Source organism: Pseudophryne corroboree, chromosome 1 (assembly GCF_028390025.1).
Source record: "Pseudophryne corroboree isolate aPseCor3 chromosome 1, aPseCor3.hap2, whole genome shotgun sequence".
NCBI classification, from domain to species: Eukaryota; Metazoa; Chordata; class Amphibia; order Anura; family Myobatrachidae; genus Pseudophryne; species Pseudophryne corroboree.
This window is the reverse complement of record NC_086444.1, coordinates 1,165,725,098-1,165,750,275: the sequence shown is the minus strand read 5'-3', so window position 1 is coordinate 1,165,750,275 and position 25,178 is coordinate 1,165,725,098. Positions and strand designations below refer to the sequence as shown.

The 25,178-nt window shown below is 47.0% G+C and overlaps 1 protein-coding gene across 1 annotated transcript in view; it reads left to right on the top strand.

The window, feature by feature from the left end:
- POLR1A (RNA polymerase I subunit A) overlaps positions 1 to 25,178 on the top strand; it is a 298,145-nt gene that overhangs the window by 165,135 nt on the left and 107,832 nt on the right. The window contains exon 25 of the mRNA XM_063924980.1: positions 7,948 to 8,115. Coding sequence (XP_063781050.1) covers positions 7,948 to 8,115 — 168 coding nt within the window. The remainder of the gene's footprint in view (positions 1 to 7,947; positions 8,116 to 25,178) is intronic.

The window sequence follows — 25,178 nt, the reverse complement described above, 5'->3', positions numbered from 1 at the left end:
GAGTATTGGGGTAAAGGGACATAAACTCAGCAGCCTTGCGTAAAACCTCCGGGGAGTACGGTGGAGGTATGTAAATAGCCAATAATAATAAAGACATGGAGTTTATTTGACATTTAAGAAAAACGTACCGTCCCCACTGATCTACCCGGACCTGGTCTAAAACAAATGGGAGAGATCTTCGGATCAGAATGGAGACGCCCCTGGAATGGGAGGTATGAGTGGAATGATATAGCCACCCAATCCATGGCCTTTTAAGAGATAAAACTTTGGCTCCCTCCAGGTGCGTCTCCATGAGACAAACGACATCTGCGGAGTACTGCCTAATCTGCCGAAGCACCAGGGCCCTTTTAACTTTGTCATTCAGGCCTCGCACATTCCAGGATAAGATTTTTAGACTAAGTGATGCCATAATACATAATAGCACCAAGTGCTAGATGTGTCCACAACATTGAAAATATCTGAGATAGATAGAAGAGTAACCGCCTGCAAAAGATTTCTCTAAACATGTCGCCACAGCAATGCTTATAAAACAACCACCCATTAAATCCTCCCTTCTCCCCCATACACCCCCCCACCCTGTATACCGGCCCGAACTGTGGCATACCTAATCCCAAAAAACCCCCCTCCCCACAACTAAACAACTAGTAAAGAGGACAAAAAATACAGCGGTCGCAAGCAGGTGTTGCTCCCCCGCCATAACCTAACCCCCCCCAGGACCAGATAAGCACCCGACCTCCGACCATATAAGGACCGGATATCAAGTGCAGCATTTAGTATATTACCAATAACAGCTGTATCGATGACCTAGTAGGAAAAAGTCAACAAACATTAATACATTAGCTGTATACACAAATACTCAATGACATGAATCACAGCCCAGCCCACGGGCAGTTTCAACATTTAGTCATTTGACAGGGGGCGCCCTGCCGGGAACTGCCTGTCAAGCCACGTCGCCGCCTCCCGCGGGGTCAAGAAAAATTTAGTCTCTCCTCCTGCGACCACCCTCAACTTTGAAGGAAAAAGCATAGCATAAGGGAGATTAAGCTCCCGGAGACGTCTCTTAATTGGAAGGAACTGGGCTCTCTCCTTCTGGACGTCAACCGCAAAATCAGGAAATACAGAGATCCGGGTGCCATTCCACTTAAGTGGGCCTTTGGTGCGTGCCAGGGTGAGTACCTTGTCCCGATCCTTGAAGTGGAGGAATTTAGCTATAAATGTACGGGGAGGAGCCCCCGGAGGCAATGGTCGCATAGGGATTCTATGTGCTCGTTCCACCGCGTAGTGTGATGTAAAAGCATCCGACCCAAAGAAATCTGTAAGCCATTTCTCCAAAAACTGCTCAGGTGCATCTCCCTCCTCCTTTTCCGGCAAGCCCACGAACCGAATGTTATTTCGTCTCAGGCGCCCCTCCATATCGGTCAATTTTTTCTGCACCTCCGACATCTGTGATTCAAGGGCAGCGGTGCGTCGGCCAAGCGGGGCCACAGTGTCTTCGACAGTAGAAATGCGGGTTTCCGCCTCCCCCACTCTCTCTCTAACTCGTTGTAGATCCTGATGAATCAAGGAGAGATCTGATTGCACCTGGGTGATCTTTTCAGCCAGTCTGCCTTCGCTGGCATTTACTGCGTCCAGTACCCTTTGGAGAGCATCCTCTGAGGTCTCTGGAGGGCCGGAGCCCGCACTTGTAGCCGGGGAGGGGGGAGAGGATCCATCCCGCGGCCCCCCCGTTCTCTTATCTTGCGCGGGAGGGTTTCTAGCGTATTTTTCAAGCTTGGCCGCAGCCTGAGAAGTCTTCCCCATAGTATTCGTTATAGGCACCCCACAGGGAGTTGCAGCACTTATATGAGAGAGTTATGGTGAACCAAGCAGGTACGCCTCCAGACCGTACTAGAGTAGCAACTCAGGAGTTACACAATGGTAAACCAGCAGTCTCCAGCTGGATATATATAATGAAAAGAGAAGCAGGGGATGGTGTAGGTATATATATCTGAGCAGCAGGGTCAGAGCCTCCTAATGTGATGCCGCCTGTCCGCCCGATGGAGCAAGGAGTTAAGCAGCGTCCCCCCAGATCAGAGCCGTGCAGTGAATATATATAGCCCCTACTGTAGGCTTCCAGGCAGGGTGAGATTCGGGACGTTCAACCAGGGATGTGCAGCATGAGGATAGGGGGGAGGGGTACAGGTCAGCAACCAACCCAGGCGGGCCCCCACAGATTCACTGCCCCGTATCAGCAAGTACCTGTCTCTCTTTTCCAATCAGGATGGGTGAATGGCCAGGTCAGTGGGCGCATCAGCCAGCAGCTTGGTGTGGTCAGAGCGGTCCTCCAGGCTCCCCAGAATGTTCCTGATGTTAGTGCAGCACAGCCCCACTCAAGGGTCTCGGATGGCTGCAGCGATCACGGGAGCCGCACTTCCGGTCCCCCAGGTCTGCGGCGGTGTATGATGGTGCAGTCAGGCTCAAGGGTGTCCCGGGTCCCCCCAGCAGGCAGACAGTGCGGCAGCCAAACTCCCCTCACTCCCTTCCCCAAAGGCGCGGGCAGCGGTGGAGAGCCGGAGCCGAACTTCCGGTCCTCAGGGCGGCACGGATATGTGGCGGTGTATGGCGTGCTGCGCTCCAGGCGTCACAGACCCCTCTCGTGTTCCCCAGCAGGCACTCCAGGACGGCGGGCAAGCGCTTCCTCTCCCCTCCACGAACACGCGGGTCTCAGCGGTGTATGGGAGCCGAACTTCCGGTCCGCGGTGGGCGCGCGGCGACGGCTCCAGCGCCGGGCAGGGCCCGCCGAGTGAATAGGGCTGCAGGAGACAGAGAGAGCACGGGATCCGGCCCAGATTCACTCCATGGGGGTAGAGGGTGTTCATGCAGCGTTGGGTATAATATCAGACCCTGGGGAGGAATAAAGGATAGTACTTCAGGATATTACGGCAGGAGAGCTGCACAGTTCAGGTGCTACTCCATGCTCGTCTAGGCCACGCCCCCCCGATTCTCTCTTTGTTTTGTTTGGATTTCACAAACGTGGCTGGCCTGCTCACAAGCAGACCCTGGCCATTGCACATGCTTATGTGAAGGCTGGTCTGTCAGCTCCTGCTCACATTACGGCCCATTCTACTCGTTCTGTTGGACCTTCTTGGGCGACCCGCCGTGGTGCGACCCTTGAACAATTGTGCAAGGCGGCTACGTGGTCCTCCGGGAACACGTTCATAAGGGTCTATGCCTTCGATACTGCCGCTTCCCAGGATGCTTCCTTTGGACGCCGGGTTCTTGTGCCCGCTACAGTGCGTACCCTCCCATAAGGAACTGCTTTAGGACATCCCCATTGTCCAATCCTTGTGGAGCCCAGTGTACCCCGCAGCAGAAAACGAGATTTATGGTAAGAACTTACCTTTGTTAAATCTCTTTCTGCGAGGTACACTGGGCTCCACAAGGCGCCCACCCTGACGCACTTGGCTTATTTGGGTTGGTATGGCATTAGCCACTGACACTTCACTTGTCGTGAGAGTGTGGTGCATGTGGCTACTAACCGTTGTCGTCTCTTTTCCTGCTACTGCATTGGGCTGGTTAACTAAAAACTGAGCTCCTGTGCAGGGAGGCGGGGTTATAGAGGAGGTGGCGCAGTGCATTCTGGGAACAGTCAAAGCTTTGAGCCTGTTGGTGCCTCGGATCAAGATCCTACTCTACACCCCATTGTCCAATCCTTGTGGAGACCAGTGTACCTCGCAGAAAGAGATTTAACAAAGGTAAGTTCTTACCATAAATCTTGTTTTTTATAAAATCAGTGAAACAGTCATTTTGACTCCTAAATAGAATATCATTTTTTAGTAATCTAAATTGATGAAGTTTGAACATTTATTGAGTGAAAATTTTAAAGGGATTACTATTGTTGAATTGTCAGAATCCTGAAACTTGAGGTAAAATGAATGATTACGGTGGTGAATTTGTAAGTTTCATTGTAAGACTAATGGGCCGGACCAGAAAATGGCTCATTGGCTCATGTGGTGCCTCATTCCTCTGTGCTGTCATTGGCTCCTGTGATCACTACTGTTGGTCATGCTCTATAAAGGAAACTGCATTCAGTTGTACAAGGCATTGTTCAGTCTTTAGCTGGCCATACGCTTGTCCGATATAGCCTCTCTTCACCCAATTCTGACGGATCGGGACGAGAAATTGGGTGAAAAGTAGCCAAATCGGATGTGTTTGACATCCGATCCGATGCACGTTCCCATACGCATCAGGTTCGGAGATCGGATTTGCGACACGGGCTCTGGCAGCAGGGAATGGTATCGCATGCGATATGTCGCATGCAAAAGGACCACATGCGATATATCTCATGCGATCCTGCCTCCCGGGAGGCTCCTGGGCGGCTGAAGGGGCATGGGCTGCGATTTCTCCCGTAGTAGTAATGTATGGGGGCCTTCACTGTGACGTTATGAGATGTGGAGTAACACAGATTAACCAAATATTTTCCCCTGAAGCATAATGCTAGGATGATATTGCATATTCTCTTATTTACAAAGAACATCAGATTTTAATGCTGTTCGTTATTAAAGAGAAATTGATGTCCAACAGGCACAATTATTAATATTGCATAGAACCTACCTGGCCCCAGTACGACTGGTAAAGTTTGGTGGTCATACGACGGCTGTCTACCCTAAATGTAATTTGGGAATGCCCAATGATTCAAGTATTCTGGTCTCAGATAAAAACAGCTTTGTTGACCACCGGTATCCCGTGTGTGATCCTTACTCCCAATCAGGGCTTAAAGTGGTCCTGGAGAGGTGGTGGAACTCATTTACCGGACACCACATGCTGTCCAACAGACACAGCGTGTGTGAGTACCAGGAGGGGTGGGCTGTTAATGGAGGAGGACCATGGAGCCACCAGGACCCGAGTAAGAAGGAGGTGGCTGCAGCTCATCAGTAACACTAGCACCGCCTGCATCATCTATTGACGTAGGGGCAGTTTTTTCTGCTGGAATTACTGTGCAGGACAATAGAGGTGGTGGAACTAGTTCCCCCTACCATTGCAGGTGGTGGAACTCAGTTCCACCTTTTCTCCCCCCCCCCCCCCCCCATCCCCACACTTTAACCCCTGCTCCCAATATATGCGTGCTGGGAATGCCCAACGATTCAAGCATTCTGGTCTTAGATAAAAACAGCTTTGTAGACCCCCGGAATCCCGTGTGTGAACCTTACTCCCAATAAATGCGTGCTGGGAGCCAGGGAGGAGGAAGTGCTTAGTAGAGGTGATATTCAATGCATTACTAACACATGTGCGTTAGCTAAGGTAGCCCGCTCATGGCTGGCACAGATTGGGCCTAACTTCTCTGCCTGGAAAGCCTTAGTAAACTCTACTATTAATCATGGCAGATATGTGTATTAGTCCAGAGGGGCTATTTCGAAGTTTGAAAGTACCTGGTCCAGATGACTCCCTATTTATACCTCCCCAGATTAAGGAGTCTATTCATGAAGCAGTGAAAATAGTGGAGAAGTGAGCCAGTGGAGAAGTTGTCCATGGCAACCAATCAGTGTTGAGGTAACATTTATAAAGTGCATTCTGATTGGTTGCCATGGGCAACTTCTCCACAGACTCATTTCTCCACTCTTTTCACTGCTTCATGAATAGACCCCTAACCCACATACTACCTTTGTCTTGTGATTCTGCTCAGATAACACTGCATCTAATGCTGGCCATACACTTGTCACAAATCGCACCTGAACTGCCAAAGTGGTTACCATGCGATCATGCGATAGATCGCATGGTAAATCACGTGATGGGCACGTCACCGCCGAGTGGGAGCGGCCTCTGGACGCTCCTGGCGGGTGCCCATCGCACATCGCAGTGCGATATATCTCATGTGGGTTTAAATCCACATGCGATCGCACTGCGATGTGAGAAATATTATGTGCAGCACATAATATCTTGAGACGCGATATTCGACCGGCGTGTTCGTGCATCGCATCTCAAGGTACCTAAAATGTGCATACAATCCTTCGATTTCTCTCACAGATGTGGTTGAAATCGAAGGATAGCACCGATTATCTCATAAGTGTATGGGCACCATTAGTCTCTAATATACTCATTAGTGATTTGCTCATATAATTATATTGCACATTTGCTTAATTCTGCCATTAAGATAGTCCTTAAGGTCAGACACGGTCTAGCTCTCATCAGTATCAAACACCTTACTTAAGATCTTTCTATCTTTTACTTCTACTTCTTATTGTATGTCTAGGTTGTTTTTCTTTCTAAGGAGAATATAAAAAAAAAATTACAATAGAACAACGGAGCTACAATTATAATAGAATGTTTTTGTTTTTATTATCTATTATTAATAGGATTAATCCAGAAGCAATGCATATTGTATTGATTTTTAACATTAACCATATTGCAAGTGACTATGCCATGAGAATTAAAAAGTGCTCTTGTCCCTACTATACAGCTCTGTCAAATGATTGTAACTATGTTATACTTCTTCAATAAAAACACTTTATTTAAAAAAAAAAAAGAGAAATTGATGGATTAGGTGAGTATTTCACAATTCTGGTAAATATCTTCTAAAGGTTACATATGAAGAGATCCGCACTTGGCGACAGTCACTTACATACTGTAGCTCTGCTAGATATAATGTGTCCTCCTCTTTTATGGCTGAAAACTAAGATGCACGCAGAGTTAATTATTTTTACGGGAAATGTCATCCGTTATGTTATTTCAGCACCGTTTGTTCAACAATCTTTTGTAGAGAAGGGAAGTTTTGGTTCCATCCAAGTCACACAGAGGTCTACCTTGTTTTAAATAGGAAATCTAGAATTTACTTTTAACAGTTATTTTATTTTTCATTAAACTTAATGGTTGAGGGCCATCCATTTTGATCAGCTGTTGCTTATCCTACATAAGTTTACCAAATAGTCTGGTGATTTTTGCAGCCAGTCTGTGGATTGAATCTACTGTTTAAGTGATACTGATGCCTGAGAACCCTCCTCAATGTTTCCACTAGTTCCTAGTGACTTAATAACATCTTAGCAATGTTGGTGGTTTCAAATTAGCTAGACAGGAATTGTTTTTTTGTTTTTGGGGGGTGTGGGGGGGGGGGGGGGGTAGAATTTATAACACTGTGTGATTAGAAAGGTAGGGCCATCTCCATTGCCAGGCCTGGCAGCAAGGCTGCTGGATAGGCTGCCTTAATCATAAGGATATCCAACAAGGGATAACTACAAACTTACTTAGGGTGGTCAAGACCGCCATTGGTTTTGTGGAAACTCTCCGCACTGTGGATGGGCTGAAGGGAAGGGTCCTGAACCAAAATAAGCGGAGATGGTATGTCAAGCTGTAGGAGGCAGTGATGGCCCTCCTAGATGGCAACATGCATGTTGGCACCGTTGATGCCCATAGGCACCATGAATTCATAAATGCGTTATGCTGGTGATTACAAGCTTCAGTTTCCATTTTAAGTTTGTCCACTTAGAGGTGAATGTTCAGGGAAATGAGAATGAGAGAGTCTAAAGGACCTAAATTATTTGCCTTCTGTACCATGAAAAGCGTTTTGGAGCAGAATCCTTACCCCCTCTGGTCTTCATGACACCCAAGGGGAGCAAGGTCTGAATATCTCCATATGCTTTATTTGATCTACGGGCAAACCGGTGGCAAAGAACCATTTTGAGGGAGACCTCAAAAAGTCTATGGTGTATTCCCTTGACACAATTCCCCAAAATTAAATTCTGAAATGAAACTGAACCACATGTCTTTGAAGCAGAGCAACAGCCTCTTACCACGGTGGCCTCAGGTGGTCATTGTTCCTGTCATGCCAACTGTGATCTACTATACAGACTGTCTCAGTGTGCGTTACTATATGACTGTGTCATCTCACTGTCTCAGTGTGCGTTACTATATGACTGTGTCATCTCACTGTCTCAGTGTGCGTTATTATATGACTGTCTCATTTTGTGTTGACAGATTAAGGACTCTGTTCCAGTTGAAGTGGCAGAGAGCTCTGTGTGACCCCGGGGAAGCGGTGGGGCTTCTCGCTGGTCAGAGCATTGGTGAACCCTCTACACAAATGACACTGAACACCTTCCACTTTGCCGGCAGAGGGGAGATGAACGTCACCCTGGGTATTCCCAGGTAAGTGGGCTGCACGGCAGACACTAGTATCATTTATTCATGAGTTAGCAGTTATTTATATAGCGCCAGCATATTCCGTAGCGCTTTACAGTTGTGAACATACAGTAAAACAAGACTGGCTAATAACCGAGAAAGAAGTAAGCCGTGCCACAGCTTCTACACCCATTTCTTACCGCACATTAGACCCAGGTTATTCCCGGGTCGTCACTTTCACACGGCACCCGTGTTGCACCTGAGTTTGCCATGTGTGCCGTGTCTTGTCACTTCCTTGAGGCGGGACTTGAGGAACACAGCCAATCAGCAGCTTTGGTTTTGAGAGGAAAGGGAAGAATTGGACTTGGAGTGGCGCACTCAAATAAATGTACACAATTAAAATATAACTTTCATTTTCGTCTTTATAAAAGAGCCAATAACTGTGAAATTATAAAATCAATAAAGACAAGTGTGAGACATAGTGCAACATGTAGTGTTAAAAAACCACACTCTTTGGATCCACTGTGCTGTGCAATGTCTTGTATATCTAATAAATGTATTCCAGGTTCTATGACCTTTTTAAGAGTTAATTGGTACTGTCAGAATGTGACCTTAATATTTGATTAGCTGCAGGCTTACCTAAAATATACCCTGATATTGCGTTAGCTACTGATTTGTATTGAATAAATTCCCTGTAACTGTTCGGCTAGTGTCTTCAATTTCTGCTATCATTACCACAAAATTGACATATACATTTGGTATGCACTTCTAGGAGATATGTACTGTGTAACAGTGTGTATATCAAAGCGTATTATTAAGTAAACCTTCATACGATAGTTCCTGTAAAATAAAGCTCCACGCTCTCAGTCTAAGCTGTCAGCGTACTCATGATCTGCCTCTATGAGCGGTGATTGTATTTATGTATCAGGGGCTAGCTGACATCCTCAATATCCACAGTCAGCGCCTTGGCAATTCAATGGTGAAGAATTAGCTTATAATCATAGAGTGCATGACTCTGTGCTGGGTAAGAATACCTATCTTTATTTACGATGTCAGTCAGCGCTCTCAGACTCTGCTGTCAGCGCTTTTGGAGAGTATTCAACACATGTGAGGTTTTTGAGCAAAGCTTCCAAATACCGGGTTTGGTAAACTTTCCCATTAATAGGAGCCTGTTTTGGCACTGTATAAATTTCACAATAGTGTACAGAGACTTCCTTAATTAATATGTCCAATATCTCTGTCAGTGCTCTCAGTCTATGCTGTCAGCACTTCTAATTATTCAATAGATGGAAGATTGTATACTAAAGGTAACTCATACTAACACTGCCGTCCTACACCAGGGACACCATGGATGTATTGAAGAAATTACAGGACATGACCGTCAACCAGGGAACATGGCTGGCCACCTACGATGTTGAAAGCTTGTACACGAGCATTGACCACAATAAAGGATTGGCAGCCACAAAATATTTCCTGAATATGGGGATACACTATGAGTTCAATGACTTCCTAATTTCATTACTACAATTCATACTTAAGAAAAATTATTTCATTAGTGAAGAGAGATTCTACCTCCAAGTTAGAGGGGCAGCGATGGGGACGGCATGTGCCACATCGTATGCGAACCTCTATCTTGGATGGTGGGAAAAGGAACATGTTTTTAATGAAATGATGGAGAAATACACACAACACATCCTACTATATCTTCGCTATATTGATGATATCCTAATAATCTGGGAGGAAGGAGTAGAGATGTTGGACGAATTTATCACCATCCTGAACCATAATGACTTCAACTTAAAACTGACAGGAGAGAAAGATCAGAGAGAAATTCACTTGGATTTGAGCATCAAAATTGAGAATGATGGTAGGACGTTTTCCGTAAAAAAACAGCAACCAATAGTATTCTACATTTTATTAGTTCTCATTTACCTGCAACCATTAAAGCAATCCCCAAGGGAGAACTACTCCGCACCAAGAGAAATTGCTCTGATGAGAAGATCTATCAAGAACGTGAGACTCAAGTCTGTAATCGACTTAAGAAACGGGGATATAGCAATAAGGCCATTAAATCTGTCGTTCAGAATGTAAAATCATACACAAGAGATTCACTGTTAACCCCTAAAATCAGGCATCAAAGTGAGGAACCAGTCAGATTTGTGAGTACATTCAACCCCAGATGGAAGGAAATCAATGGCATCCTACAGAAACACTGGTCCATATTACAAACTGATGAAGTCCTGAAACAAGTGCTACCTAGCCGAGTACAAAGCAGTTGGAAGAGATCTAAAAATTTGAGAGATCTAATTGTACAGAGCCACTTTACTGTGTCCTCCAGACAACTATATAACAAGAAAGGATCATATCAATGTGGTCGATGTAAAGCCTGCCATTATATAACACCAAAACAGTCATACATAGACAAATTTGGTAAAAAATGGCAGATTCAGAATTTTATTAACTGTACCACATTGGGCGTAGTGTACCATCTTGAATGCCCATGTGGTAAAAGTTATATTGGCAAGACCATTCGCCCACTGAAGGTCCGTATCTTGGAACATGCCAACAGCATAAAAAATGCGAGAAAAGATGTAGAGAGGTTTAGAACCCTTACATCAGTGGCCAAACACTTCCTGCAATACCATGGAGGTGAGACTGGAGGCCTAAAAGCATATGGCATGCAACGTATTCAGTTAGGTATCAGAGGCGGCAATGTTGATAATGAACTGTTGAAACTGGAGACTAAACTCATCTTTCTGATGGGCAGTTTGCAACCAGTGGGGCTGAATGAATACAACCGCTATCTCCCATTCCTGTAGGAAGAAATCTCCTCATGTAAAGAGAAAGTGTTGTATTCCTTCCGATTAAGCGAATACAATTATCATCTCTTATTCTTGTAGGAAGGAATCCCCGTATGTAAAGAGAAAATGGGGTATTGCTTTCCTCTCTCTTGAAATCAGGTACAAAGTACCTAATAACATGTATACAACAAAACATAAAAAAATCCCTTTCTTCCATTCACGAAAATTATAGTGGAAGGTAACAACCTTTATTAAAAGGGAACACAATACATGGAATCCAGGATAGTCCCCAACTGAGTGGACAATAAATAATATATATAATAAAAAAATTTCCTTGAACTCTCAAGATCTAATTCAGATAATGAAACCTACTTTATGGCTAGATACTTACCATGATGATCAGACGGGATGAACCTGTATAGAAATAATAGAGAGAAGTAGATTAATTTGCAGTACAGCATGAAGTTACTTAAAATACATGTTATAATAAAATATAGGAATCAATAAGCAAGACAATTGGGTCCCTATAAATGACCCAGAGGGGTAAGGGACATAACTATATATAGTTGGAAGTCATTATAATGACAGTAATAAACGGATACCCCATGGAGGAATTAATAGAACCCTAACTGTAGATTGTTGGACCCTTAGGGGATCCTTATGGCATATGTCATTTTTTCCTTCATGTGTGCAGCTTGATATAATATACAGTCTTTACATTAATCACCAATGGGAAGTATAATTTACCCCGTTGGAACATAAGCAGGTAACACAGTCTGTCTATTTAGGTACCAAGGACATTTTTTCAGGATATTAATCTGAAACACTACACAACACATTTATATGGGAAGAATTATCAATGTCAGGTTCAGATTTTCATATAAGCTAGTCACATCACGTTTATAATTTTTATCATAGGTTATCGGGCACAATTATGAATTCATATATGAACACAATTCAAAGCGTAGTTATGTGACGACAACACAGTAATAAGCACTTCACACCTTACACCATCACACACACAGATAATGTAATTCATTTCATCACTGTGCACTTATCTCACTTTAATCGTGGTATTACATGTTTACAACGTCCAATACTCAATATATATTTTTTCACCAATATAGTTATTAACTATTGGATTTATGATCACTAGACATACACTAGATCACGTTTCATAATTCCCATTATTCTGCTATATTTCCACACACTGTCATATAGAATCACCTATAGTATTATGTGTAACTACACTATTGTTATTTACGTTTGTTTGGCACTATTTTCACTTTTCTATTTTTTGGCTCACGGTTTCATTTATTACAATTTTTTTTTTTACACATAATAATTTACACATAATAATGACTTATGGTTCAATAATATACGTGGTCCCTCAATATATAGACACAATTATGACATTTCGGCACTTAAGAGACTAATCAGTATGGAACTCCGGGACTTACACATATACAAATGATAAGGACAATTATAATGCTCAGACCCTATGACAGAAGAATGTACCCTGTCATAGCAGACATGTAGTCAGCATCTATCTCTCTCTCTAGTGATTGCAGTAGCAGGGTCACGAATGGTCCGTCTGAGTCACATGATCGGACTAGCCGTACTACTAGATCCCGAGTGACGAGAGCCGCACCATGATAGGCCGGATGAGTCACGTGACCGAGATACCGCTCCGCGGTTGGTGCGGCTTAACAGTGATATTCTAAACAGGGCAGACATTCTGGTTAGCCCTGACGAAACTAAACTGTGAAACGCGCGTCGGCGATTCACACTCTTTACATGTGTTCGACCAAATGTGCATGTCATAGTTAGGTGTACTAGTCAGTACCGATTAGTCATTATCATATAGGACAGTAACGGAATCCTATGTGCAGCACAGGCTTCCCAAATACCCTCACAGCTCTATTCATAATCAGACAGATACAGTTTAGTAACAAAGTATCGTTTGATCTACTCTCAGCATAGTGTATAGAGGAATCTTATTTAATCTCCACATGCCAATGAGATACTATTGCAGTTACCAAGTTCAGATAAAGAACTTTAATGTAGCAACTTAAGAGCAATAGTGTCAATGTGTTACAGTGTCCAGTAATTGTATCCACTTGAAAGCAACACAGGGCTCATTTATGCTTGACATGGCATTCAATAATACTTTCTAGCTGCAGCTAGAAAGTATTATTGAATGTCACACACAGCGCCCGGAATTAATACGCAATAATAGTAAGCTAAAAGTGCAATAGAGCGGGCAGTAATTAACATTAAACTGAATGCAGTGACGCCGACATTTTAATTATATACTGGAAGGCCTCTGTGGATTACTGTGAATCATTTTTGGCATAGATAAGCTACTGCTAATAGTAAGCATGTGACACGGTACAGACATAACTGCCGTTATTATAGTAATCCCTCACTCATAGATTAACCCTCCACGCTGACAGCAGAGACTGAGAGCATTGATCATTAGAGACAGAGATCTGTAACTGTTTGAGATATTAATAGTGACTGTGTTTCATGGTGTCAAACAATCATGCCTATTTGTAGGCTATATTATGAACACTTACATTTAATACGGTTCACATAGGCAATAAGCACCTTTCCCTGTTACACATAATATCCATGGTAACAATACTGCAATAAGAAATTAAAGGTGTAATAACCCAGACACACAATAATATGCTTCGAACGAATACGTTTGGTACAAATAAGTCACTCTAAAAGTGTATGAGTTACCTTCAGTATACAATCTTCCATCTATTGAATAATTAGAAGTGCTGACAGCATAGACTGAGAGCACTGACAGAGATATTGGACATATTAATTAAGGAAGTCTCTGTACACTATTGTGAAATTTATACAGTGCCAAAACAGGCTCCTATTAATGGGAAAGTTTACCAAACCCGGCATTTGGAAGCTTTGCTCAAAAACCTCACATGTGTTGAATACTCTCCAAAAGCGCTGACAGCAGAGTCTGAGAGCGCTGACTGACATCGTAAATAAAGATAGGTATTCTTACCCAGCACAGAGTCATGCACTCTATGATTATAAGCTAATTCTTCACCATTGAATTGCCAAGGCGCTGACTGTGGATATTGAGGATGTCAGCTAGCCCCTGATACATAAATACAATCACCGCTCATAGAGGCAGATCATGAGTACGCTGACAGCTTAGACTGAGAGCGTGGAGCTTTATTTTACAGGAACTATCGTATGAAGGTTTACTTAATAATACGCTTTGATATACACACTGTTACACAGTACATATCTCCTAGAAGTGCATACCAAATGTATATGTCAGTTGTGTGGTATTGATAGCAGAAATTGAAGACACCAGCCGAACAGTTACAGGGAATTTATTCAATACAAATCAGTAGCTAACGCAATATCAGGGTATATTTTAGGTAAGCCTGCAGCTAATCAAATATTAAGGTCACATTCTGACAGTACCAATTAACTCTTAAAAAGGTCATAGAACCTGGAATACATTTATTAGATATACAAGACATTGCACAGCACAGTGGATCCAAAGAGTGTGGTTTTTTAACACTACATGTTGCACTATGTCTCACACTTGTCTTTATTGATTTTATAATTTAAGTTATTGGCTCTTTTATAAAGACGAAAATAAAAGTTATATTTTAATTGTGTACATTTATTTTGAGTGCGCCACTCCAAGTCCAATTCTTCCCTTTCCTCTCAAAACCAGTTTCTTATATTGGCAACAATATAATGTGTGGCAGCACCCCCCAAGTCAGACCAGTCATAAGGCAGTACAATAGATGAAGGGGTATTCTATACAAACCTTTATACTAGTGCAGTAGTTTTCCCACTCCCCTTTTCCCCCCAATTAAAATCAGCAGCTTTGACAAGTAACCGGTTCATGCCTTTCAGACCGCATTGTGAGCCTCATTCAGCATAAGTTGCAGTTATGCGAAAAATCGCAAAATTACAACTCCTGTCTCTAGCATCCATGGGGCCACCCAGCACATGGCAAGTCCGCCACGCACAGCAGGTTACCCCCCTGCTCGAAATGCGACCACATGCTAAGGGTAGCTCCCTGCCTCCGCCTCCATTTTTTGGGTTGCAGTGGCTGCGTGTGACGTCATTTGGCCGCCGCAGACCACCCCGTAAACGATCCAGACACACCTCCGTTATCTGGACCGTGCCCCTCCTCTCAAAACGCTGCACAGCCGCTCACCGCCGGCACTTAAATTGCGATCGCAGTTTAAGTCCTCGTGCGTATGCGCATGTGCAAAAGTGCGGCAATCACAGAATAGTGATTTCTCTGACGTCCTAGTGGATGCTGGGAACTCCGTAAGGACCATGGGGAATAGCGGGCTCCGAAGGAGACTGGGCACTCTAAGAAAGAATTAGGACTACCTGGTGTGCACTGGCTCCTCCCTCTATGCCCCTCCTCCAGACCTCAGTTAGAATCTGTGCCCGGCTCGAGCTGGTTGCACACTAGGGGCTTTCCTGAGCTTCTAGTAAAGAAAGTATTTATTAGGTTTTTTATTTTCAGTGAGATCTGCTGGCAACAGACTCACTGCTACGAGGGACTTAGGGGAGAGAAGCGAACCTACCTGCTTGCAGCTAGCTTGGGCTTCTAGGCTACTGGACACCATTAGCTCCAGAGGGATCGAACACAGGCCCAGCCTCGGTCGTCCGGTCCCGGAGCCGCGCCGCCGTCCCCCTTGCAGAGCCAGAAGCATGAAGATCTTCACGGAAATCGGCGGCTGAAGACTCCGGTCTTCATTAAGGTAGCGGACAGCACTGCAGCTGTGCGCCATTGCTCCCTGTGCACACCACATTCTCCGGTCACTGATGGGTGCAGGGCGCTGGGGGGGGCGCCCTGGGCAGCAATTAGAGTACCTTAAAGTGGCTAATCACACATAATATAGCCTAAGCAGCTATATATGTGTAAAATACCCCTGCCACATTATTATTATAAAAGCGGGAGAAGTCCGCCGAAAAAGGGGCGGGTCTATCTCCTTCAGCACACTGGCGCCATTTCCTCTCACAGCTCCGCTGGAAGGACGCTCCCCAGGCTCTCCCCTGTAGTTTCCAGGCTCAATAGGGTAAAAAAGAGAGGGGGGGCACTAAATTTAGGCGCAAATACTATATATATAGCGGCTATGGGGTAAATCACTTGTGTAGTGTAACTCCCTGCATTATATAGCGCTGTGGTGTGTGCTGGCATACTCTCTCTCTGTCTCCCCAAAGGACTTTGTGGGGTCCTGTCCTCAGTCAGAGCATTCCCTGTGTGTGTGCGGTGTGTCGGTACGGCTGTGTCGACATGTTTGATGAGGAGGCTTATGTGGAGGCGGAGCAGGTGCCGATAAATGTGATGTCACCCCCTGCGGGGTCGACACCTGAGTGGAAGGAATTACGCGACAGTGTCAACTCCTTACATAAAAGGTTTGACGACATAGCAGATGTGTGACAGCCGGCTTCTCAGCCCGTGCCTGCCCAGGCGTCTCAAAAGCCATCAGGGGCTCAAAAACGCCCACTACCTCAGATGGCTGACACAGATGTCGACACGGATACTGACTCCAGTGTCGACGACGATGAGACTAGTGTACATTCCAACAGAGCCACCCGTTACATGATTACGGCAATTAAAAATGTGTTGCACATTTCTGACATTAACCCAGGTACCAAAAAAAAAGGGTATTATGTTTGGGGAGAAAAAGCAACCAGTGGTTTTTCCCCCATCTGATGAGTTGAATGATGTGTGTGAAGAAGCGTGGGCTTCCCCCGATAAGAAATTAGTGATTTCTAAAAAGTTGCTAATGGCGTACCCTTTCCCGCCAGAGGACAGGATTCGTTGGGAGACATCCCCTAGGGTGGATAAAGCGCTCACACGCTTGTCAAAGAAGGTGGCACTACCGTCTCAGGATACGGCCGCCTTAAAGGAGCCTGCGGATAGAAAGCAGGAGGCTATCCTGAAGTCTGTATATACACACTCAGGTATTTATACTGAGACCGGCTATTGCTTTAGCATGGATGTGCAGTGCTGCTGCGTGGTCAGATTCCCTGTCTGATAACATTGATACCCTCGACAGGGACACTATATTGCTAACCATAGAGCATATTAAAGACGCAGTCTTATACATGAGAGATGCACAGAGGGATATTTGCCGGCTGGCATCTAGAATTAATGCAATGTCCATTTCTGCCAGTGGACAGGTGATGCAGATTCTAAAAGGCACATGGAGGTTTTGCCTTACAAAGGTGAGGAATTGTTTGGGGACGGTCTCTCGGACCTCATTTCCACAGCAACAGCTGGGAAATCGACATTTTTACCCCATGTTCCCTCACAGCCAAAGAAAGCACCGTATTATCAGGTACAGTCCTTTCTGCCCCAGAAAGGCAAGCGGGTTAAAGGCGCGTCCTTTCTGCCCAGAGGCAGAGGTAGAGGGAAAAATCTGCACCATACAGCCACTTCCCAAGAACAAAAGTCCTCTCCCGCTTCCTCTAAGTCCACCGCATGAGGCTGGGGCTCCACAGGCGGAGCCAGGTGCGGTGGGGGCCCGTCTCCGCAACTTCAGCGACCAGTGGGCTCGCTCACGGGTGGATCCCTGGATTCTACAAGTGGTATCTCTAGTGGTATCTCAGGGGTACAAGCTGGAATTCGAGACGTCTCCCCCTCGCCGTTTCCTCAAATCAGCCTTGTCAACAGCTCCCCCAGACAGGGAGGGAGTGCTGGAGGCGATTCACAAGCTGTATTCTCAGCAGGTGATAATCAAGGTACCCCTCCTTCAACAAGGACGGGGTTACTATTCCACAATGTTTGTGGTACCGAAACCGGATGGTTCGGTGAGACCCATTTTAAATTTGAAATCCTTGAACACTTATACAAGAAGGTTCAAGTTCAAAATGGAATCGCTCAGGGCGGTTATTGCAAGCCTGGACGAAGGGGATTACATGGTATCACTGGACATCAAGGATGCTTACCTGCATGTCCCCATTTACCCTCCTCACCAGGAGTACCTCAGATTTGTGGTACAGGACTGTCATTACCAATTCCAGACGTTGCCGTTTGGTCTGTCCACGGCACCGAGGGTATTTACCAAGGTAATGGCCGAAATGATGATACTCCTTCGGAAAAAGGAATTTTAATTATCCCGTACTTGGACGATCTCCTTATAAAGGCGAGGTCCAGGGAGCAGTTGTTGGTCGGCGTAGCACTATCTCGGGAAGTGCTACAACAGCACGGCTGGATTCTGAATATTCCTAAGTCGCAGCTGGTTCCTACAACGCGTTTACTGTTCCTGGGGATAGTTCTGGACACAGACCAGAAAAAAGTGTTTCTCCCGGAGGAGAAAGCCAAGGAGTTGTCATCTCTAGTCAGAGACCTCCTGAAACCAAAACAGGTGTCGGTGCATCACTGCACGCGAGTCCTGGGAAAGATGGTAGCTTCCTACGAAGCAATTCCATTTGGCAGGTTCCATGCAAGGATCTTTCAGTGGGATCTGTTGGACAAGTGGTCCGGATCGCATCTTCAGATGCATCGGCTAATAACCCTGTCTCCAAGGACCAGGGTGTCTCTGCTGTGGTGGCTGCAGAGTGCTCATCTTCTCAAGGGCCGCAGATTTGGCATACAGGACTGGGTCCTGGTGACCACGGATGCCAGCCTTCGAGGCTGGGGGGCAGTCACACAGGGAAGAAACTTCCAAGGTCTATGGTCAAGCCAGGAGACTTCCCTACACATAAATATTCTGGAACTAAGGGCCATTTACAATGCCCTAAGTCAGACAAGACCCCTGCTTCAACACCAGCCGGTGCTGATCCAGTCAGACAACATCACGGCGGTAGCCCATGTAAACCGACAGGGCGGCACAAGAAGCAGGTTGGCGATGGCAGAAGCCACAAGGATTCTCCGATGGGCGGAAAATCACGTGATAGCACTGTCAGCAGGGTTCATTCCGGGAGTGGACAACTGGGAAGCAGAATTCCTCAGCAGACACGACCTCCACCCGGGAGAGTGGGGACTTCATCCAGAAGTCTTCAAATGATTGTAAACCGTTGGGAAAGGCCACAGGTGGACATGATGGCGTCCCGCCTCAACAAAAAACTAAAAAGATATTGCGCCAGGTCAAGGGACCCTCAGGCGATAGCTGTGGACGCTCTAGTGACACCGTGGGTGTACCAGTCGGTTTATGTGTTCCCTCCTCTGCCTCTCATACCCAAGGTACTGAGAATAATAAGAAGGAGAGGAGTAAGAACTATACTCGTGGTTCCGGATTGGCCAAGAAGAGCTTGGTACCCAGAACTTCAAGAAATGATCTCAGAGGACCCATGGCCTCTGCCGCTCAGACAGGACCTGCTGCAGCAGGGGCCCTGTCTGTTCCAAGGCTTACCGCGGCTGCGTTTGACGGCATGGCGGTTGAACACCGGATCCTAAAAGAAAAGGGCATTCCGGAGGAAGTCATTCCTACACTGATTAAAGCTAGGAAAGATGTGACCGCAAAACATTATCACCGCATATGGCGGAAATATGTTGCTTTGTGTGAGGCCATGAAGGCCCCAACGGAGGAATTTCAGCTAGGTCGATTTCTGCACTTCCTACAGTCAGGGGTGACTATGGGCCTCAAATTGGGTTCCATTAAGGTCCAGATTTCGGCTCTGTCGATTTTCTTCCAAAAAGAACTGGCTTCACTGCCTGAAGTTCAGACTTTTGTAAAGGGAGTGCTGCATATTCAGCCCCCTTTTGTGCCCACAGTGGCACCTTGGGATCTCAACGTGGTGTTGGATTTCCTAAAGTCGCATTGGTTTGAGCCACTTAAGACCGTGGAGATAAAGTACCTCACGTGGAAGGTGGTCATGCTGTTGGCCTTGGCGTCGGCCAGGCGTGTATCAGAATTGGCGGTTTTGTCATGTAAAAGCCCTTATCTGATTTTTCATATGGATAGGGCGGAATTGAGGACTCGTTCCCAATTCCTTTCTAAGGTGGTATCAGCTTTTCATGTGAACCAACCTATTGTGGTGCCAGCGGCTACTCGGGACTTGGAGGATTCCAAGTTGCTGGACGTAGTCAGGGCCCTGAAAATATGTTTCCAGGACGGCTAGAGTCAGAAAAACTGACTCGCTATTTATCCTGTATGCACCCAACAAGCTGGGTGCTCCTGCTTCAAAGCAGACTATTGCTCGCTGGATCTGTAGCATGATTCAACTTGCACATTTGGCGGCAGGACTGCCGCATCCTAAATCTGTAAAAGCCCATTCCACGAGGAAGGTGGGCTCTTCTTGGGCGGCTGCCCGAGGGGTCTCGGCTTTACAACTTTGCCGAGCTGCTACTTGGTCGGGTTCAAACATGTTTGCAAAATTCTACAAGTTTGATACCCTGGCTGAGGAGGACCTTGAGTTTGCTCATTTGGTGCTGCAGAGTCATCCGCACTCTCCCGCCCGTTTGGGAGCTTTGGTATAATCCCCATGGTCCTTACGGAGTTCCCAGCATCCACTAGAACATCAGAGAAAATAAGAATTTACTCACAGGTAATTCTATTTCTTGTAGTCCGTAGTGGATGCTGGGCGCCCATCCCAAGTGCGGATTGTCTGCAATACTTGTATATAGTTATTGCCTAACTAAAGGGTTATTGTTTGGAGCCATCTATTCGAGAGGCTCAGTTGTTGTTCATACTGTTCACTGGGTATAGTATCACGAGTTGTACGGTGTGATTGGTGTGGCTGGTATGAGTCTTACCCGGGATTCCAATATCCTTTCCTTATTGTGTCAGCTCTTCCGGGCACAGTATCCTAACTGAGGTCTGGAGGAGGGGCATAGAGGGAGGAGCCAGTGCACACCAGGTAGTCCTAATTCTTTCTTCGAGTGCCCAGTCTCCTTCGGAGCCCGCTATTCCCCATGGTCCTTACGGAGTTCCCAGCATCCACTACGGACTACGAGAAATAGAATTACCGGTGAGTAAATTCTTACTTTCTGCATTTCAGAGTACAATGCTGAATTATGCCCTGTTTCCAGTTGCGTACAGGGTCGAAGACCTGGGATGCATAACCCTGGATTGACCCTTTCACACAAAGCCAGGACCATGGCGATGTCCCTGGTCAGAGGCTCTGTGTGAAAGGGGTATTCGTGTCCTAGAGAGGCAGTAATCAGGGGCATTGTGCCATAGTCTACTAAGCAATGCAATGGTCTCCGGGAACATGGCGTCTGCACCATGTTCACAGTTACTTCGCTACTGTGCATGTGCTTTCTCCGGTGATTTCTGCTGCTGCGGCGTTGAGTAGAATTATATGGATGATGGTTGTGTGGTGTGTTCCTACTTGGACCCATTGTAGATACGCCATTGGCTGTAATCCAGATTTACAACATTTAAATGTTGTGACATTCCTGGACCTGTCCCTTCTATATAACCACACTAGACCTCTCTGTGCATTTCTCTCTGGGGCAAGGCTGTCACTCACTCTAAGGCAAGATGAGCTCAGCTATTATATCTACGATTATATATATCATAGCTGCATCGTGGCTCCTTTTCTATGCAGTGAATGGTTTAAACTAGTAGAATGGTCTGTTTTAAAAAAGAAAAGATACAGAGGAAGAGAGAGCCACGTTATATACAGTGGGTGTGGAGTGCCTTCCTTATCTCTTCCCCTCTATCTTTTTAGTTGTAAAATGAGACGCCAGTTCCAGGTTTAAGTAATAATCAAATATTTACATCTTCATCGCATAGAAACAGACTGTAAATGGCAACCGCAGATAGCTGTGGTCAATGTGACCGGTACAATTCTTTCATATAATAGTTTCTTGCTTATATTTGCATACTGTTGCTAATGGCACAATGCGGGTGATTCCAGCAGGGGTGAGCTGCTAACGGCACAATGCAGGTTATTCCAGCAGGGGTGAGCTGCTAATGGCACAATGCGGGTGATTCCAGCAGGGGTGAGCTGCTAATGGCACAATGCGGGTGAATCCAGCAGGGGTGAGCTGCTAACGGCACAATGCAGGTTATTCCAGCAGGGGTGAGCTGCTAATGGCACAATGCGAGTGATTCCAGCAGGGGTGAGCTGCTAATGGCACAATGCGGGTGAATCCAGCAGGGGTGAGCTGCTAATGGCACAGTGCAGGTGATTCCAGCAGGGGTGAGCTGCTAATGGCACAATGCGGGTGATTCCAGCAGAGGTGAGCTGCTAAAGGCACAATGCGGGTTATTCCAGCAGGGGTGAGCTGCTAATGGCACAATGCGGGTGATTCCAGCAGAGGTGAGCTGCTAACGGCACAATGCGGGTTATTCCAGCAGAGGTGAGCTGCTAACGGCACAATGCGGGTGATTCCAGCAGGGGTGAGCTGCTAACGGCACAATGCAGTTGATTCCAGCAGGGGTGAGCTGCTAACTGCACAATGCGGGTGATTCCAGCAGGGGTGAGCTGCTAATGGCACAATGCGGGTGATTCCAGCAGGGGTGAGCTGCTAACGGCACAATGCAGGTTATTCCAGCAGGGGTGAGCTGCTAACGGCACAATGAGGATATTCCAGCAGGGGTGAGCTGCTAATGGCACAATGCGGGTCATTCCAGCAGGGGTGAGCTGCTAATGGCACAATGCGGGTGATTCCAGCAGGGGTGAGCTGCTAACGGCACAATGCGGGTTATTCCAGCAGGGGTGATCTGCTAATGGCACAATGCGGGTCACTCCAGCAGGGGTGAGCTGCTAATGGCACAATGTGGGGTGAGCTGCTAATGGCACAATACGGGTGAATCCAGCAGGGGTGAGCTGCTAACGGCACAATGCGGGTTATTCCAGCAGGGGTGAGCTGCTAATGGCACAATGCAGGTTATTCCAGCAGGGGTGAGCTGCTAATGGCAAAATGCAGGTTATTCCAGCAGGGGTGAGCTGCTAACGGCACAATGTGGGTCATTCCAGCAGGGGTGAGCTGCTAATGGCACAATGCGGGTGAATCCAGCAGGGGTGAGCTGCTAATGGCACAATGCAGGTTATTCCAGCAGGGGTGAGCTGCTAATGGCACAATGCAGGTTATTCCAGCAGGGGTGAGCTGCTAATGGCACAATGCGGGTTATTCCAGCAGGGGTGAGCTGCTAATGGCACAATGCGGGTCATTCCAGCAGGGGTGAGCTGCTAACGGCACAATGCGGGTCATTCCAGCAGGGGTGAGCTGCTAATGGCACAATGCGGGTGAATCCAGCAGGGGTGAGCTGCTAATGGCACAATGCGGGTGGTTCCAGCAGGGGTGAGCTGCTAATGGCACAATACGGGTGATTCCAGCAGGGGTGAGCTGCTAAAGGCACAATGCGGGTGATTCCAGCAGAGGTGAGCTTCTAATGGCACAATGCGGGTGAATCCAGCAGGGGTGAGCTGCTAATGGCACAATGCGAGTAAATTCAGCAGGGGTGAGCTGCTAAAGGCACAATGCGGGTGATTCCAGCAGGGGTGAGCTGCTAATGGCACAGTGCGGGTGAATCCAGCAGGGGTGAGCTGCTAAAGGCACAATGCGGGTGATTCCAGCAGGGGTGAGCTGCTAATGGCACAATGCGGGTGAATCCAGCAGGGGTGAGCTGCTAAAGGCACAATGCGGGTGATTCCAGCAGAGGTGAGCTGCTAATGGCACAATGCGGGTGAATCCAGCAGGGGTGAGCTGCTAATGGCACAATGCGAGTGATTCCAGCAGGGGTGAGCTGCTAACGTCACAATGCGGGTGAATCCAGCATGAGTGAGCTGCTAATGGCACAATGCGGGTGAATCCAGCAGGGGTGAGCTGCTAATGGCACAATACGGGTGAATCCAGCAGGGGTGAGCTGCTAATGGCACAATGCAGGTGATTCCAGCAGGGGTGAGCTGCTAATGGCACAATGCGGGCGATTCCAGCAGGGGTGAGCTGCTAATGGCACAATGCGGGTCATTCCAGCAGGGGTGAGCTGCTAATGGCACAATGCAGGTGATTCCAGCAGGAGTGAGCTGCTAATGGCACAATGCGGGTGATTCCAGCAGGGGTGAGCTGCTAATGGCACAATGCGGGTATATCCAGCAGGGGTGAGCTGCTAATGGCACAATGCGGGTGATTCCAGCAGGGGTGAGCTGCTAATGGCACAATGCGGGTCATTCCAGCAGGGGTGAGCTGCTAATGGCACAATGCGAGTATATCCAGTAGGGGTGAGCTGCTAATGGCACAATGTGGGTCATTCCAGCAGGGGTGAGCTGCTAATGGCACAATACGGGTGATTCCAGCAGGGGTGACCTGCTAATGGCACAATACGGGTGATTCCAGCAGGGGTGAGCTGCTAATGGCACAATGCGGGTGATTCCAGCAGGGGTGAGCTGCTAATGGCACAATACGGGTGAATCCAGCAGGGGTGAGCTGCTAAAGGTACAATGCGGGTCATTCCAGCAGGGGTGAGCTGCTAATGGCACAATGCGGGTGATTCCAGCAGGGGTGAGCTGCTAAAGGCACAATGCGGGCGATTCCAGCAGGGGTGAGCTGCTAACGTCACAATGCGGGTGAATCCAGCAGGAGTGAGCTGCTAATGGCACAATGCGAGTGAATCCAGCAGGGGTGAGCTGCTAAAGGCACAATACGGGTGATTCCAGCAGAGGTGAGCTGCTAATGGCACAATGCGGGTGAATCCAGCAGGGGTGAGCTGCTAAAGGCACAATGCGGGTGATTCCAGCAGAGGTGAGCTGCTAATGGCACAATGCGGGTGAATCCAGCAGGGGTGAGCTGCTAATGGCATAATGCGGGTGATTCCAGCAGGGGTGAGCTGCTAATGGCACAATACGGGTGAATCCAGCAGGGGTGAGCTGCTAATGGCACAATGCGGGTCATTCCAGCAGGGGTGAGCTGCTAACGGCACAATGCGGGTCATTCCAGCAGGGGTGAGCTGCTAATGGCACAATGCGGGTGAATCCAGCAGGGGTGAGCTGCTAATGGCACAATGCGGGTGGTTCCAGCAGGGGTGAGCTGCTAATGGCACAATACGGGTGATTCCAGCAGGGGTGAGCTGCTAAAGGCACAATGCGGGTGATTCCAGCAGAGGTGAGCTTCTAATGGCACAATGCGGGTGAATCCAGCAGGGGTGAGCTGCTAATGGCACAATGCGAGTAAATTCAGCAGGGGTGAGCTGCTAAAGGCACAATGCGGGTGATTCCAGCAGGGGTGAGCTGCTAATGGCACAATGCGGGTGAATCCAGCAGGGGTGAGCTGCTAAAGGCACAATGCGGGTGATTCCAGCAGGGGTGAGCTGCTAATGGCACAATGCGGGTGAATCCAGCAGGGGTGAGCTGCTAAAGGCACAATGCGGGTGATTC